The 16,967-nt window shown below is 37.9% G+C and overlaps 1 protein-coding gene across 8 annotated transcripts in view; it reads right to left on the reverse strand.

Annotated features, from left to right (window-relative positions):
• Window positions 1-16,967, reverse strand: part of MAP2K5 (mitogen-activated protein kinase kinase 5) — a 276,193-nt gene that overhangs the window by 114,946 nt on the left and 144,280 nt on the right. For all 8 annotated transcript variants that reach the window (XM_059697326.1, XM_059697354.1, XM_059697306.1 and 5 more), the window contains exons 14-15: window positions 9,868-9,941; window positions 8,866-8,916 (exon numbers count right to left, since the gene is read on the reverse strand). In XM_059697326.1, the coding sequence (XP_059553309.1) occupies window positions 8,866-8,916; window positions 9,868-9,941 (125 nt within the window). The remainder of the gene's footprint in view (window positions 1-8,865; window positions 8,917-9,867; window positions 9,942-16,967) is intronic.

Here is a 16,967-nt window from a genome sequence, read left to right on the forward strand (position 1 = left end):
CTTCCCAAGGGCCAAGTATCATGTGACCATTTATCCCAGCTGCTAATAGACATGGTCATTCCATTGCCCTAATACTTTTTCTTTCATGTTCTAATCTCCCACACCAGCATTTCTCAAGTTTCTTGTTCACACATGAATGAGCCCATTATCCAAGTCTTGCTATTTCAATAGGTACTAGGATGTATTCATATGGAACTGGCCAGCTAGTTACAGGAGTAATACCACCATCTTCATCATCTTCTTCTTCATAATCATCATCATCAATATCAACAATCCCACTGTGCATTTATTAAATAATTTCTATGTGACAGACATTGTTTTAAGTGCTTTTCATGCGTGTCTTATATCAGATATGTAAGTATCCATATTATATTGGTACTGTTATCATCTCTTTTTAACAACTGAGAAAGTGGGGCACAGAGTGGTTTAGTTTGCAGCCACTATATAAGGATAGTAATAGCTATCATTTAGTGACCATCTAGTATGAGCCAGACACTGAGCTAGATACTTTGCATACTCTATACTGCATAACAGTCTTGCAAAGTTAAATATATTGCCTTTATTTTGCAGATGTAAAAACAGGCTTAGTAATATTGAGTGACTTACCAAAGTCTAGAGCTATGGATTAGCATTAAGTGTATTATTCAGGACACAGCTAGGATTCACACCCAGTGATGTTCTTTTCAGTGTGTCAAACTGCCCCCTGAACCAGGAGTCACAAGAGCCACACACTAGTCTGGAACTAGTCAGCCATTTCTCAAAATGCAGTCTTCAGACTAGCCATCATAGAACTGCCTGAGGTGCTTATTACAAATGAACCTCTTGAATCTGAATCTCTGGGGTGGCTCTGGGGATCTTCATTTTAAAAAATAATTTCTCTGGGTGATTCTTTGATACACTCAGCTCAGTCACTAAATATTTTCATGTTCCCTGCAGAAGCAATGACCTACCTTCCTCTTCTTTGCTTACTGAATGTTTCTCATATGGGCCCAATTCAAGGGCCACTGTTTTTGGCAAACACTTCCTCTACCCTTCAGGGAGAATTACAAATTCCTGCCTCTGTACATCATTAAAAAGTTGTTCATAACTTTAATATTAATTTGTTGCACTGTGTTATAACCATCCATTTGCTAGTCTGTTTTTCTTAAGAGGCAAAGAGATTGTATTATTCATCTCATACCTACTGTAATGCCTGGCACATACCTGGGTGTGCAATCCATGTGTGCTGACTGAAGGCATGCAATACATGCTTACTGCACATTTGGTCTTAAGCATGAAATAATTATCATGCCCCCTGATGGGTTCTACTAATGTCACTTCCCCACATATTGCCATTCATGTCCATCAAAAACTCACAGCAAAACATAAAAGTCCTAAAATCCTCTAGAATTGTTAAAGAATAACCAAATGTTGTCTTCCTCCCTGTCTCTTCTTCCTTTCCTTCCTTCATTCCACTAGCTGACAGCTGTCACTATACAATAGTCTGTAATTAATCTGTCATATAGAGTATAGACAAAACAAATAAGAGTGGAACCCACATACAAAATGTTTTGGCAGAACAATAATATTAAATATATTCATATATTTACCCACTGAACTACCAAACAAATGCAAACAGCTGAAAATAAAGCACAGAAAAATTAAAAAATAAAATATAGGTCTTGGCTGGTGTGGCTCAGTTGGTTGGAGCTTTGTCTGTCCCATACACCAAAAGGTCGTGGATTTGATTCTCAGTCAGGGCACACCCATGTTGCGGGTTCAATCCCTGGTCAGGGTGCTGTGGGAGGCAACCAATCAATGTTTGTCTCTTACATTGATGTTTCTCTCTCTCTTTCTCTCAAATCAATAAAAATATATCCTTGGGCAGGGATTAGAAAAAATAAAGAAAAAGTGATAATGGTCACAAATATCAGGTGGAAAATAAGAGAACTCCTAAGGACAAGATTCTGACAACCTCTCATTGAAGACATTATTCTTACAACAAGCTAACAAAACAAGATGACTGTTGTGATGCAGCACTTAGGAGTGAATGCTCAGCATAATCAGCTCTTCGGGCCTATCCCAGAGAATTCATACAGTGGGTAGGGACTGGGCAACATGCCGAGGCCCCTGAAACTGACACAGTACAAGATAAACTCAACACATTCTGGATTATGAAACCAGGACCTGATGGCCTGAGGCTGGAAAATTCAAAGCTGTTCTCACACTTGTAGCCAAGGTGGCCTGCTCTGTCTGTCCTCCCCGCTTTAAAGCAAAACAAACCTAACCGCCAGGTAGCACACTACTGAGAGAAGATCAGTGATGGACACTTTGCTGTTAAAAAGCCAAAGCTGGGTTACTTTCTGACATGACAGCTGTCACCACTGTGGAAAGCTAAGTACAGGAAAACACAACTCTCATTGGAAGTGCCTCTGTACTGAAGTTTAAGTACAGGAGTGAAAAAACCCTGGTCTGTTCTTACTAATAACAGTAAGGAATGGTGATGAGATAAAAAGCAGTTTCTAGAGGATCTTAAAGGGCAGTGGCTCCAAGCTGGCATGCATACCCCACGTCGTCCAGCTACCTTCTGTGACTTGGCATTTACCCATGACCCATATTTACTTAACTCATTCCAGAATTGTCTTTGCAACACAATAACCTAGGGGTTTACTTGCCAAATGCACCCCTTATCTCTTTTGATACAGGAATTTCTGTTCTGTTAGGCTACTCAGAAAATTAAGAAAGTATGCACAAATACTTTACATTAGTCTGTAATCAAAATATGTATAAAACTATGGGGATTTTTTTTAAGTCAACAAGATCCCTGTGTCAGTGGTAGTGCACACTGTTTAAACAAGGGTTCTTTCTTTTTCTTTTTAAAAAATTTCTGTAACTTTTTTCTTTAAAACAATTTTTTTAAACTTCTGTGACTTTAAAAAAAATTTATCTTTATTGTTCTAAAGTCAGACTGCTCTAACTCAATCTATCTTTCAGTTCACTAATTCTCTCTTCTGCTATGTCCAATGTATTACTAAATAGTGAGTTTAAAATTTTAATCTAGTAGTTTTGTTTGGGACTTTCAAACAAATCTACTATGTCACTTTTTAAAAAAATTATCTTTATTGTTGAAAGTATTACCCTAGACCAGTGGTCGGCAAACTGCGGCTCGGAAAACTGTGGCTTGAGAGCCACATGCGGCTCTTTGGCCCCTTGAGTGTGACTCTTCCACAAAATACTGACTTCTGCACATGGAGCACAAAGTTTCAATCACACTGTACGTGCATGCCCGCATGTGGTATTTTGTGGAAGAGCCACACTCAAGGGGCCGAAGAGCCGCATGTGGCTCATGAGCCACGGTTTGCCGACCACGGCCCTAGACCAGCGGTTCTCAACCCGTGGGTCGTGACCCCTTTGGGGGTTGAACGACCCTTTCACAGGGGTCGCCAAAGACCATCGGAAAACACATATATAATTACATATTGTTTTTGTGATTAATCACTATGCTTTAATTATGTTCAATTTGTAACAATGAAAATACATCCTGCATATCAGATATTTACATTATGATTCATAACAGTAGCAAAATTACAGTTATGAAGTAGCAACAAAAATAATTTTATGGTTGGGGGTCACCATAACATGAGGAACTGTATTAAAGGGTCGCGGCATTAGGAAGGCTGAGAATCACTGCTCTAGACCCTGGGCCTAGGGTACAGCTGTGGGATAGGAAAATGGCCTCAGGAACAGTAGCACTGGTGCTCTGACATTCTGCTTTTCCAACTCTTTCGGGATTCCATCTGAAAATTGCCTTTGGAGTTCCCCATCATCATTTTAGCTCTTCAGTATATTTGAGATGATTTTAAAATTTCATTTTGATTAGCATTTTCAGCAGAAGAGTTAGACCAAATAACCAAACCTGCTCAGACCAGAAACCAGGACCTGGTATCCTCATTAAATCCCGACTCTCACCATTTGCCAACTCATACCCTGGGCTGGTTAAAGTGACTTCACCTTTGGTTTCCTCATCTGCAAAATGACAGTCATAATAACATGTATACTCCATGGGGTTGTGTGAAGATTAAATGAGTCATGTGATGGGCTTGATTCAGTTCATGCCCCGTGGGAATGCTCGGTCAATGTTAGCCTCCCAATAATCACCACTGACATCACCATCACTGCCTGAGCATGGCCAATCCAGTTGGATAATGTAATGTGTATAGGTTTTATTCGGGTAAAGATAATTTCTAAGGATAGGAATAGCTTGGGTAGAAAACAATGTTCAGGAGATTAAAAAAGTCATTTAGATTGACTTTCTGATTCCAAGGAAGAAGTATTTGGGTAAGATTGCCCTCCCCCCCCCCAAAAAAAAAACCTTTAGTTATTCATAAAAATAATATCAAACTTTTACATATGATTTAAAAATTACAATAAGCAAATCACAGTGATTGAACAGTGGGTTAAAGTTTTAGGAACGTCTATCTTTAAAATAGAGTAACATTTTTAGTAATTAGAATTTATGAGAAATGACTTAATTTAATACAAGCCACCAAAGCCTTCTGGATCCCTTTTGTAATCCTTCTGAATGAAACCCTTTCAAAATGTAGTTGAAAATCTTTCCTATTTTGGATTAAAACGTCTGTAGAACCTAACCATCTGCCTCTAAAATAACACACCACTTCACTTTCCGGTTCTCAGTCTCACCAGATAACTTTTCAAGTCTCTTACATAATCCACTGTGCCCATAATTTGTGTGTGTGTTTTTGAAGTTTTTTTAAAAATTAATTCTTTATTGTTGAAAGTATTACATATGTCCTCTCTTTTCCTCCATTGACCCCCTGCAGCTGGCCCCTGTCTGCTCCCAGGCCCTAACCGTCCCATTGTCTGTGGCCATGAACCATGCATATATGCATACAAGGTCCTTGGTTGATTACTTCTCCCCTCTCCCCCACCTTCCTTCCAAGATTCAGCATTTGGTTCCATGCTTCCATATCTCTGGATCCACTCCGTTCTTCAGTTTATTTTATTCATTAGATTCCACATATGAGAAAGATCATATGATACTTGTCTTTCTCGGACTGACTTATTTCACTTAGCATGATACTCTCCAGGTCCCTCCATGCTGTCTCAAAGGGCAAGAGATTCTTCTATTTTATTGCTGCTTAGTATTCCATAGTATAAATGTGCCACAGCTTTTTTATCCATTCATCTCCTGATAGGCACTTGGGCTGTTTCCAGATCTTAGCTATTGTAAATTGTGCTGCTATGAACATAGGGGTGCATACATTCTTTCTGATCGGTGTTCCAGGTCTCTTAGGATATATTCCTAGAAGTGAGATCACTGGGTCAAATGGCAGCTCCATATCTAACTTTATAAGGAAACTCCACTGTGTGTGTCTGTGTTTTTAAAATGCCTTAGGATCTTAGAAGAGCCTCCCTGTCTTTTTCCTTATTATTATTTTCTTGTACCTTACACTTCAGGTTATAGGAGAATGAAGTAAGATTATTGACACATGCAGGACACATGATTTCTTTTCTTTTCAATATTTAAGCAGCTTAGCTAAATGTCTCTAAGTAATTTGGGGATCTTCTATATCCTATAATGAAAGTAAGATACTTAATATGAAAAAAATGGTCTGCTTATAATTAGTGAACAAGTCATATTTGAAATAAAGTTTTTATGAATTCATTCATTTAGCACTATGTATACAGAGAATGAGCAGAATAAATCTTGCCCCTGTGAAGTTCATAATCTAGATTGGGAGCAACACAGAAATAATTTAGGAATATAGTGAGAGGTAGAGCAATAAAGTGTTTAGTCTCTGGAGTCTGATACATAGGTTTGAATTCTGACTCTATTTAATAGTTGTATGAAGTTGGGTAAATCACTTAATTTCTATATCCCTTGGTTTGTCTGTCTATAAAATGAGAATATTACCTACCTCATAGGGTTGTTGTGAGGATTTAAAGAGTTAATATTTGTAAGAGTTTATGAGTAACTGGCACACAGTGTTAATTGTTAGCTGTTATTATTGTTATTATCACTGTATAGAAGTATGTATGAACATAAAGTGAGGGCAATGGACATCAAATGAGGGCATTATATCAGATGACCTCTAATTATATATTCCCACAATTTATTATTGTCCGCTACTCTACCACATCACTCCACCCATGTCACATAACCTTCTATTTCTGAGTCCTTGCTCATCTTTCCACAGTGATCTCTTTCTTATAAGTGCCTTTTCCCCATACTGCTTGAACCATCACATTGTATGCCTTCTTATTCTCTGAATGTATGTTTGGTACAACTTAATTCTTTCTTATGTCACACATAATGTGGCCATATATAATATCATGTTCCTATTTAGCCCATATCTTATATGGATTACGGAGTAGTTCCACTGTACTTAACAGCAGAAGATACTTAATAAATACTGGTGATTAATTGAAGTTACTCAGTTTCAGAAACAGCTTTTACTGGCATAGATCAGAGGTTGGCAAATTTTTTTCTGTAAAGGGCCAGATACTAAATATTTGTCACTCTATGGGCCATATGGTCTCTGCAGCAACTGTCACAACTATTCCACTCTGCCACTGTAGTGCCACAGTTGCCACAGACAATATGCAAACAAGTGGGCATGACCATGTTTCAATAAAACTTTTTTTAAAAAATTTGATTTTTTATTTTGAAATACTTATTGATTCACAAGAAGTCAAATATATATAATAGATATAATAAATATAATATAATATAGTGAGGTTTTGTACACCCTTCACCCAGTTCCCCCCAGTGGTAGTACTATACTAATACGATATCACGACCAGGAAATCGACACTGGTGCAGTTTACAATTTATTCAGATTTCACTAGTTTCACATGTATTCATTTGTGTATGTACATTTGTATAGTACTGTGTAATGTTAAAACCTTCTTTACAGAAATAGGCAGTAAGCTGAATTTGGCCTGAGAACTGTATGCCGTTCACTGACACCTGGAAGAAATCCTCATGTAGAACTCAAAGTTACAGTATTTTGGAATATTGTGTGGAAACCAATACACAAAAGCATATTTATGGACTACCCAGCTAAAATGAGAACCTACTGTAGTTTAAAAAACAAGCCCAGCCCTTCTCCCTCATGAGACTGTTAGCAGAGAGAAGGCAGGGAAAAATACCCAGAACAGAATAATAAAGGTTATTTCTATCTCTCCCACTTTCAACCTCTGACCTCACACCAGTTAGGAAAGGACGTGGCCAACCAGAGCCTGCTGAATTGAGCAAAGTTCACTATCAGACTATCACTCTTCGCTTCCTAGGTACCTTAAGCTTTTTACAGCTTGAACTAAAAAGTTGATGACTAGAATTCACTCACCCAAGAAGCAAAGCAATTTTAGCTCTGGCAATCTGAGCTAATGTTTCATAATTTTAATCCTCACACTTCAATTAACAGATGGACGCATCACATTCATCCATAAACAAAAAGGAAAAAAGTAATTTCTTTAATGTACACCTGGGAAAGACAATTGTGATCTGGATTTGTACATTCAAACATAATGCAATTTAATTAGTAGAGCAATTTAAAACTACTAAGAACATGATGGGTAGTTGAGAAGTTGTTTCATTCCTAGTGTTGTTTTTTTTTATATAATCACAATGTTTCATATTCTTTCAAGACTGAAATTGTGGCATTTGGCAAGATTTTGTTAATTATAAAGGCGGTTCACCAATCTCAGCTACCTTGGTAGAGCCTGGTGGGTTTTTAAGTTTTATAAAAACAGGTATGATGACTTCAGAGGTAAATATATATCTTTTTTACATTGCCTAGAAAAATGAAAAGTAATGAATTTTCTTTAAAAACATAAAAACAATACAAAACCAAAATGAACTGCTCTGGTATCTCAATTAAAAAAGTGCTCAGTACTGTTCTTAGAATAAGGTCCAGGGTTCCATCCATATTAAGATGTTCTGGTCAAGATAATATATGAACAAAGATTACTGAGAATAAAATCTAGGGTTCTATCCATGTTAACATCGTTTAACTTTATGATATATAAATAAAGACTACTGGAAATGGAATGGACTATCTGAATAAATATAAAACCCTCAACAAAAAAAAACGTAATTAAGATGTTAAAACAAAACTTTGCTCCAAAAATGATACTAAACTTCCTGCTTGTCTCCTTTCACCCAACTCTTGAAGTGATGGTGAAAACCAATGCACAAAGCATTTTTATGGACTATTCTTCTTGAAAGGTAGGAAAAAGAAAAAGGTCAAAGCCAAGTCCGCATCAGTCTTTGAAACAGTTCTATATTTCTACTTTTTATTCTTGGTAATTTATTTCAGTGGAACTAAATTATCTTATAATAGGCATGAGCCCAACAAATAAACAGAATATAGATGTACAAGTTCTAAAGAGAATTGCCTGCTAAACCATTACATTCAGAGATCCATAAGTAAGAGTTGGTCACATCAATAATTTAATTTTGATCTGGTGACAAAGCATGTTTGTATTCCTGGAAAACAACAACAACCAATCTTACTGACTGGCAATTTGGTACATTTGAGGGTTAATTAAATAAGCAATGTGGCAAAGTATCCAATATGCTATAAGGTGCAATTTTTCTGTTGGGTTAAACTTCAAAACTCAGCTATTCCACATTGGAGCCAACCAGTTAAGTCAACAAAATCAGCTAAGTTGGTAGCTCCTGTATAAATCCTAATGTCTTTTAGAAAGGTTTAAAAATCAAATCATGACTGAATTAACTTTGTAACTAACTTATGATATGTTAGGCTAAAGCTGTGGAATTAATTCAAGAATTATACATTACCAAGTACATAAAGATAAAGATGTTGGTTTTAAATGTTATTTTTGCATAAGTTTACTTACTGCCATATAAGCATTTGTTCCAACATACGTCTTGGCTATAGAATTCACCAGCTATGAGACAAAACAGTCTGTTAGAACAATATAAAGATAATGTGGAAATAAAATGGGCAATTATTCCTCATTTAACCTACAATCATCATTTCTATAAATCAACTAAAAATTACGTAAAAGGGAACAAATCTACAAAGGCATTAAAAATGGTTAAATCTCTCTTTTCTTTTGAATGTGATTTCCATTTAAACAAGCACAGCATTACAGTTTATGGCAGATAACCTTAAACAATTCACTTAAGCAGGATGCTTATCGCTTTAGTACCCCAAAACCATCTGATATAAAAAGTCAATTTGAAGTAGAATTTGAACACACTCAAATGGCTCAAGATGTGAATGAAGAAACCCCATGCATTACTAGAATGAAACGAACACTAAATACGCTGGAGGGATAACAGACTTTGACAACTCATAATACAACGATGACCTTCGCTTTGGTCTTCGTGTTTGGCTGGGAGTAAAGGTGGCTGCAATTCAAATCAACATCACAGCACGCTCATGGGTCACTATCACCGGGGTTCTCAGGGGAGGCCCAAAATGGAAATTAATTAAAATTTGTGCTGCACATTGTAATGGCCCTCCACCATTGTTGCTCCCAATATTAATTTTTATTGTGGGCCAGTTGGGCTCCCCAGGCACAGCTCCCACTCTGCCCTCCCTTTTGTCTGGCCAAAACGCTTCATATCAACACTGCATATCAATGAAGTTTGCTATTCGTAAGTAGTAATTACAATATCAGCAGTTTTTACTGTCATTAAACAATGAACAATCATATTCTGATGAAGGAAACTCGCCCGGAGATTAAAAATGAATACCACACTCCCAGCCAAGGAGAAGATGCAGAGCTCTGTTTGTCTGGCGGCTGGGTGACTTTTCAATCCAGAGAGGAGATTGGAAATAAAAAGGGGATGCTGCAGAGAGGAGAGCAGATGGGGAGGGAAAAGAGACCTACCTGAGTGCTAACTCCAAAGTCACAGAGCTTGACCTGTCCTCTGGTGTTTACTAGCATATTGGAGGGCTTCACATCTAAAAAGGGAGGAGAAAAGTCCATGTAACTAATTCCTTATCTACAGTGCTTGCTCTAAAAAGAAGCGCACACGCACACCCTACTATATTGCAGAAACGACATCATCTGTTCAACTTGGACTTCCAATCACAGATTTAATGCAAAGCATTTTATCTGGAGGCAACTAAATGTAAGGTCCTAACACCTCCACTTCCAGCTATTTCTGGTTTCTATAGAAGCAAGGGTTTATTTCAAGTGAAAGTCAAAAAACGTTGGCTTTCAACAACAGTAAATACACCCGTCATCCTATCCCCTGCCTTTTAGGAAAAGTAGGTAGAAAAGAAAATGTAATCTTGCAAACAATTTGCACAAAAGGGCTTGTTTTGCTCTCAGTATGAAACTATTACTCCCATTTAAAAAATAGTAAGGCAAAAGGGAAGCCAACAGGAAAAAAAGTATTCATATGTTGCTGGTAACAGGTCATAGCTGAACAAAACAATGAAAAAATAAATGCCACACTGCTTTTTCCTGGTTTGAGATGATAAATACTACTTCAGATGATACTCAGAAATTGATCTAAAAGATGTGTGTGCCTGCATGCACTTACCAGCCTTTGTTTCAGTGGGCCTTCTCGTCCCTTACATCATTTTTGACTGCTGTTATAGTTAACAAAAGAACTGACATAGCTTTTGCCAAGGCAGTCAGTTGCTAAATAATGACATAAAGGGTTTCTGTGAAACATTGTCAGTGACAACAATGAGCCTTTTCAGGAATTCAGAGAACCCACAAAAATCACCCAGGCAGGACAAGAGCACACTGCTTTTGACAGTACAGAACAGCACCTGTTTCAACATTCATCTTCGATGGCAAAAGTGGTCGGGAATAGGCAACTTATTATATTTAATATAGTATATAATCTTAATCACCCCAAAACTGAACACAGGACTCATCATTTTTAATGTAACAATTTTTAAAAAATCTGTAAATGAGTTCATCTCCTCCCCTTTATCCTGCAAAAGGGTACCCCAACAAAGTGTCCTGCCAAGAGTAGATATTTAATTCAAACTTCAAGTTCAAACTCTGTAATTAACAATTATTGAGCCCTACCTACTATGTGACAGGCAACATGCTAGGTACTCTCTCATGCATTAGCTATTTAGTGTTGCCTGACTGACGCAACAATGTAAACTCCATGAAGGCAGGGACTTTATCTCTGTTACTGACCACTATATTCCCAGTCCCTAGAAGGGTGCCAGGCATTCAGTAAATGCTTAATAAGTATTTGTTGAATGGAGGAGAAAATAAAGAAATGGAAGCCATGAACACATAGTATGACTTCATGTTGATGATTCTGTTTCAGTGATCAGAGGGCAGCTATAGAACATGTTTCTGGAGCACGCCCTTCAAATAACACACAGTGGATACTTCCTTTGGAGGGAGGGTGAGTCTGAAGACAGTTTTATCAACTCTCTCTGCCTTCAGTTTCCCCAATTTCAATATAAATCTTACACCACCAACATCCTATGTAATAAAAGGCTAATATGCAAATTGACCCCTTGGGAGTTCGACCGGGAGTTCGACTGCTTGCTGTGACGTGCGATGACCATCAGGGGGCAGCATGGAACAAAGGAAGGCCTTGGCTGGCAGCCAGGGAAGGAAGGCCCCAATTGGCCCTGATCACCGGCCAGGCCTAGGGACCCTACCTGTGCATGAATTTTGTGCACCGAGCCTCTAGTCCTATATAATGAGAGGAATATGCTAATTATCTGTTACACTGTGAGGTGTAATGACCGACCGCGTAATGACCGGATCATGGATCAGCAGGAGGGTGGGGCAGCGAGCTACAAGCAGACAGTGGAGAGCTACAGGAGGGGGCAGGGCAGCAAGCTACAGGAGGGCGGGGCAGCGAGCAGAGAGCTACAGGAGGGCGGCAGTGAGCTACTGGTGCATGGATTCGTGTGCAGAGCTACTAGTATTATATTAAATAAAGCACTTTCACTACCTCAGTTCTCTCCTTGAGGAGAAAATGAAATATTCTCTGAGTCCACCCCACCAAATGTGAACTCCTTAAGAATAGGGCTGTGCTTTCAAACGTACTCCAGTATTTAGTACAGCACATATAAGTCACAGATAGCCACAGCAGGCATGCAACATTTGCTGAACTGAAAGAAATGTTAGACTCTACATAGCCTGGTCTTTTTTTCCAAATCTAATTTTCATTATACTAGTAGACCCTCAACTCTGAATATTTTTCTTTTCGACAATCTGCTCTTTTATATATCAACACCCTTAAACCACTTCTCAAGCCACCACATCAGATGGAGACAGTTAATAAACAGATATTTTAAGCTCCTGGAAATCATGAAGTATGGTATGGTAAAATTAACATTTTTAGCTTTAATCGGACACATATTTGACTTTAGTGGATTAACACAGAGAGAAAGAATAAAACCACAAAGTTGCTAGATTATATTGTAAAAGGCAAAGTGTAAATAAGAACTTTACTGGATTTTTCAGCTCTCCAACATCTTGTTTAACTTACATGTATAACTTGTGTACATTCAGCCTAGTTATCAGGAGTACTTTATGTATAAAAGTAGTAGTCGCCCTTTTATCCTCAAACCAACCTTTGTATTCTGACTAAACTGTTAATCATTGTCTCAAAAAAACACACCCTAAAACAAACAAAACCCTTTATCACTAAGCCTTTGTTCATTCTATGTGTTCTCCCTCACCACCACGACCCCCCCCCCCCCCCGCCAGGTTTAGAAACCCTTCTTCAATATTGTCTGACTGAATCCTGCCCATTCTTTAGCTCAGGTACCCTCCTCCCTGTTGCCCTAAATACTCAGGCCATCAGAATCACTGCCTCCTTTGAACTGCTAAAGAATTTACTATTTACTGGCTGTATCATTTGTTTGAAACTGAGCATATGACATTTTTTTTTAGTAGTAGTTATTTACCATATTTACTGTTATAAGTATCACCACCCAAGTATTAAGTTCACAGGGTAGGAATATGTTTTATACATCTTTGTATGTATCTCTTCCAAGCATAGTATCTTGCTCACTAGTTGATGGTCTTCAAACAATATACTAAATTTGCTATATTAAGTGTCCCCTTTCCCACCAACATCTTGAGACATCATTTGAACATAACAGACTCCTTTAATCAAAACCAATGGATTCAGATGAGGAGAAAAGACCTGGGTTTTAGTTTTTTGGGGGCCCTGCAATAAACTTGGCATGTAATGTTTCAGTGTCCACCTCTGTAAGGAAACAACCATGTGTCAATCTTAAAAAACTGTGAGGATTAGATGAGATAATGAATAAACACTGCATTTTAAACTCCCAAACACTCTATAATTGTAAAATATTATTATTTCCCATTGGTATTCAACCAAGCTACAAAAGCTGTGTACTTCATTATATTTAGAAGATTATTTCTATTGCTATTGTAGCAAATTTAAACTGTATTTGAGTAAGTACCAGCTGAATGAAAATAATTTCTAAAGCCCAGTAAGTAGAACTATAAAACCAATTTAATGTTGAGGAGGCATTCTAGGTAGACAATATGCACCCATGGCTCAACAAGGCTACTAACTTGTCTCCCCATTTTTGCATTTGCTCTGCGATTATCTGTGCTGAGTACAGTAGCTAGTCATCATTTTAAAACTTAAATCAGATCATGCTTGCTTCTCTCCCTAAAATCTCCAAGGGCTTCCCAACTCAATGAAAAATGCAAAGTCCCCATGATAATGTCTAAGGTAGGGGTGGGGAACCATTTTTCTGTCAAGGGCCATTTGGATATTTGTAACATCATTCGAGGGCCATACAAAATTATCAACTTTGTATCAGTCTGCTAGCAATCTTGAGAAAGAAGAACAAAGTTGGAGGGATCACAATACCAGATATCAAGTTATACTACAAAGCCACTATAATCAAAACAGCCTGGTACTGGCCCAAGAATAGGCATATAGATAAATGGAACAGAACAGAGACCCCAGAAATCTACCCAAGCCATTACGCTCAATTAATATTTGACTAAGGAGGCAAGAGCATACAACGGAATCAAGACAGTCTCTTCAATAAATGCTGTTGCAAATAGTGGACAGATACATGCAAAAAAATGAAAATAGACCAACAAGTTACACCACACACAAGAATAAACTAAAAATGAATAAACTCAAAAGACTTCAATGTAAGATGTGAAACCATAAAAATCCTAGAAGAAACCATAGGCAGCAAAATCTCAGACATCTCTCGCAGTAATATGTTTACGGATACATCTCCTAGGGCAAAGGAAACTAAGGAGATAAACAAATGGGACTACATCAAAATAAAAAGCTTCTGCACAGCAAAAGAAACTATCAACAAAATGAAAAGGGAGCCCACTGTATAGGAGAACATATTTGGCAATGATACATCTGATAAAGGGTTAATATCCAAAACATATAAGGAACTCATACAACTTAACAAAAGGAAGACAAAAATCCAATTAAAAAACGGGCAAAGGACCTAAATAGACAATTCTCCAAAGTAGGCATACAGATGGCTAAGAGACATATGAAAAAATGCTCAAAGTCACTGATCATCAGAGAGATGCAAATTAAAATGACAATGAGGTATCACCTCACACCTATCAGATTGGCTACCATAAACAAATCAACAAATGACAAGTGCTGGCGAGGATGTGGAGAAAAAGGAACCCTAGTACCCTGTTGGTGGGAATACAGACTGGTGTAGTCATTATGGAAAACAGTATGGAGTTTCCTCAAAAAATTAAATATGGAACTGCCATTTGACTCAGTAATCTCACTTCTGGGAATATATCCTAAGAGACCTGAAATACCAATTAGAAAGAATGTATGCACCCTATATTCATAGCAGCACAATTAACAATAGCTAAGATCTGGAAACAGCCCAAGTGCCCATCAGGAGATGAGTGGATCAAAAAGCTGTGGCACATTTACCAGTAGACCATGGAATACTAAGAAGCAGTAAAAAAAGGAGGATCTCTTACCCTTTGAGACAGCATGGAGGGACCTGGAGAATATTATGCTAAGCAAAATAAGCCAGTCAGAGAAAGACAAGTATCACATGATCTCACTCATATGTGGAATCTAATGAATAAAATAAATTGATGAACAAAACAGATCCAGAGACATAGAAGCATGGAACAGACTGTGGAATCACAGAGGGAAGGCAGGAGTAGGTGGAAAGAGGAAAGAGATCAACCAAAGAACTTATATGCATATATGCCTAACCCATGGATACAGAAAATAGGGTGGTGGAGGCATGGGATGGGGGTGGGCTATAAAGGGTCAATGGGAGAAAAAAGAGGACACATATAATTCTTTCAACAATAAAGATTACAAAGAAAAAAGATTCAAGAAACAGAAATACTACAAAAAAAATTAGCCTGATATATTTGGTCAAACATTTAATTAACTCACCCCTCATGTCTTGGCAGAACCAGCCCAAATGATTTTGAGGGCCTTTTATGGTCTGCAGGCTGGACATTCCCTACCCCTGGTCTAAGGCTTCTCTGAGCTGGCTCCCCCACTACCTTGTGCGCTCACCCTCCCTACTCCTCTCCTCTGCTTCATCTCATTTGCCAGGCATGCTCCTGCATTGTGGCTCCATATCCCTGGAGTATTCCACTCCCATGTATATACATAGGCTGCTCCTTCATGTTTTTTTGGTTTCTGCTCAAATGCTACCTTCCCCAGCCACCCAGCATGAACAGCAGAACCTTCCCACCCCAGATACCCCTTTCCCCTCCGCCCCATTTCAATGTTCTTCTTAACATTTAGCATCATCAACAACACACTATAATATCTGCAGAAGTAAATCTGTTCCCTCACAATTCCCCCTCTTGAAGGGAAGCCCCATGAATGCATAGACTTCATCTGTTTTGTTTCTTCTATAATCTAGAATGGTGCCTGGTGCAGATGAGAAACAATATTTGTTGAGCAAATCGTGAATGAATGATATCTGTACTAAATAGATGGGCAAACATGCTTATCCAGAGGGGCATGAATTTGGCCTGAGAAGGAGCTGCATCTTTTCCATACTTAATGGTATATACTTCAGAATGAATACATTTCCAAGTGACATTTTTCATTCTGAGAAGAATACAGGTGCTGCAGAGAGAAATATGAGTAAGACCCTGCCCTTCAGGAGACGGCAGACTGACATGCTGGTATATTCTCTGACCAAAAGTATTGAGATTTCAGGATAACAATACTGCTTTTATATACTCTAAATGGGATTTTCTTCCTGAATAATTGGCACTCTTACTATAATAAAGACAATGAGAGTTATGTAACTAAATAGCTCCCAAACCTAGCTGTGCATTAAAAAAAAAAAGACAACTTTTGGGGTTCCACCTCAGATCTACTAAATCAGAAACCAATCGCATACAGCCTGGTCTTTAGGCCAGCATTTAGAAAAGACCAATGTAACCTGCTGAATTTCCCTTTGATTTAATTGCTAGAAAGTTCAGAATATGTCAAGAAAAATTTCTTCTCTTGTTTTCCTTTACTTTTAAAAATCAATTTTATTCATTTGAAAAAATGAATTTTATTGCATCATTTTGAATGCACAATTTGGTGAGTTTGACGAGTGTATATATTAAAGAACAGAATTCTGGGTTGACAGGTTTTTTCTTCCCAGCATTTGAAAGATGTCATTCCATTAACTTTTGGCATGCATAGTTTTTGACATAGTCTGCTGTAACTCTTTAAAAAAATATTTTTATTGATTTCAGAGAGGAATGGGGAGGGAGAATTAGAAACATCAATGATGAGAGAGAATCATTGATTGGCTGGCTCCTGCATAGCCCCCACCAGGATCTAGCCCACAACCTGGGCATGTCCCATGACTGGGAATCAAACTGTGACCTCCTGGTTCATAGGTCGACACTCAACCACTAAGCCACACTGGCTGGGCTGCTGTAATTTTTATTTTTGTTCTCTTAATGTATTTTGTTTTCTCTGAATATTTTAAAGATTTAAAAATTCACTTATTTTCAAATTTTTTATT

This window comes from Myotis daubentonii, chromosome 1 (assembly GCF_963259705.1).
Source record: "Myotis daubentonii chromosome 1, mMyoDau2.1, whole genome shotgun sequence".
NCBI lineage: Eukaryota > Metazoa > Chordata > Mammalia > Chiroptera > Vespertilionidae > Myotis > Myotis daubentonii.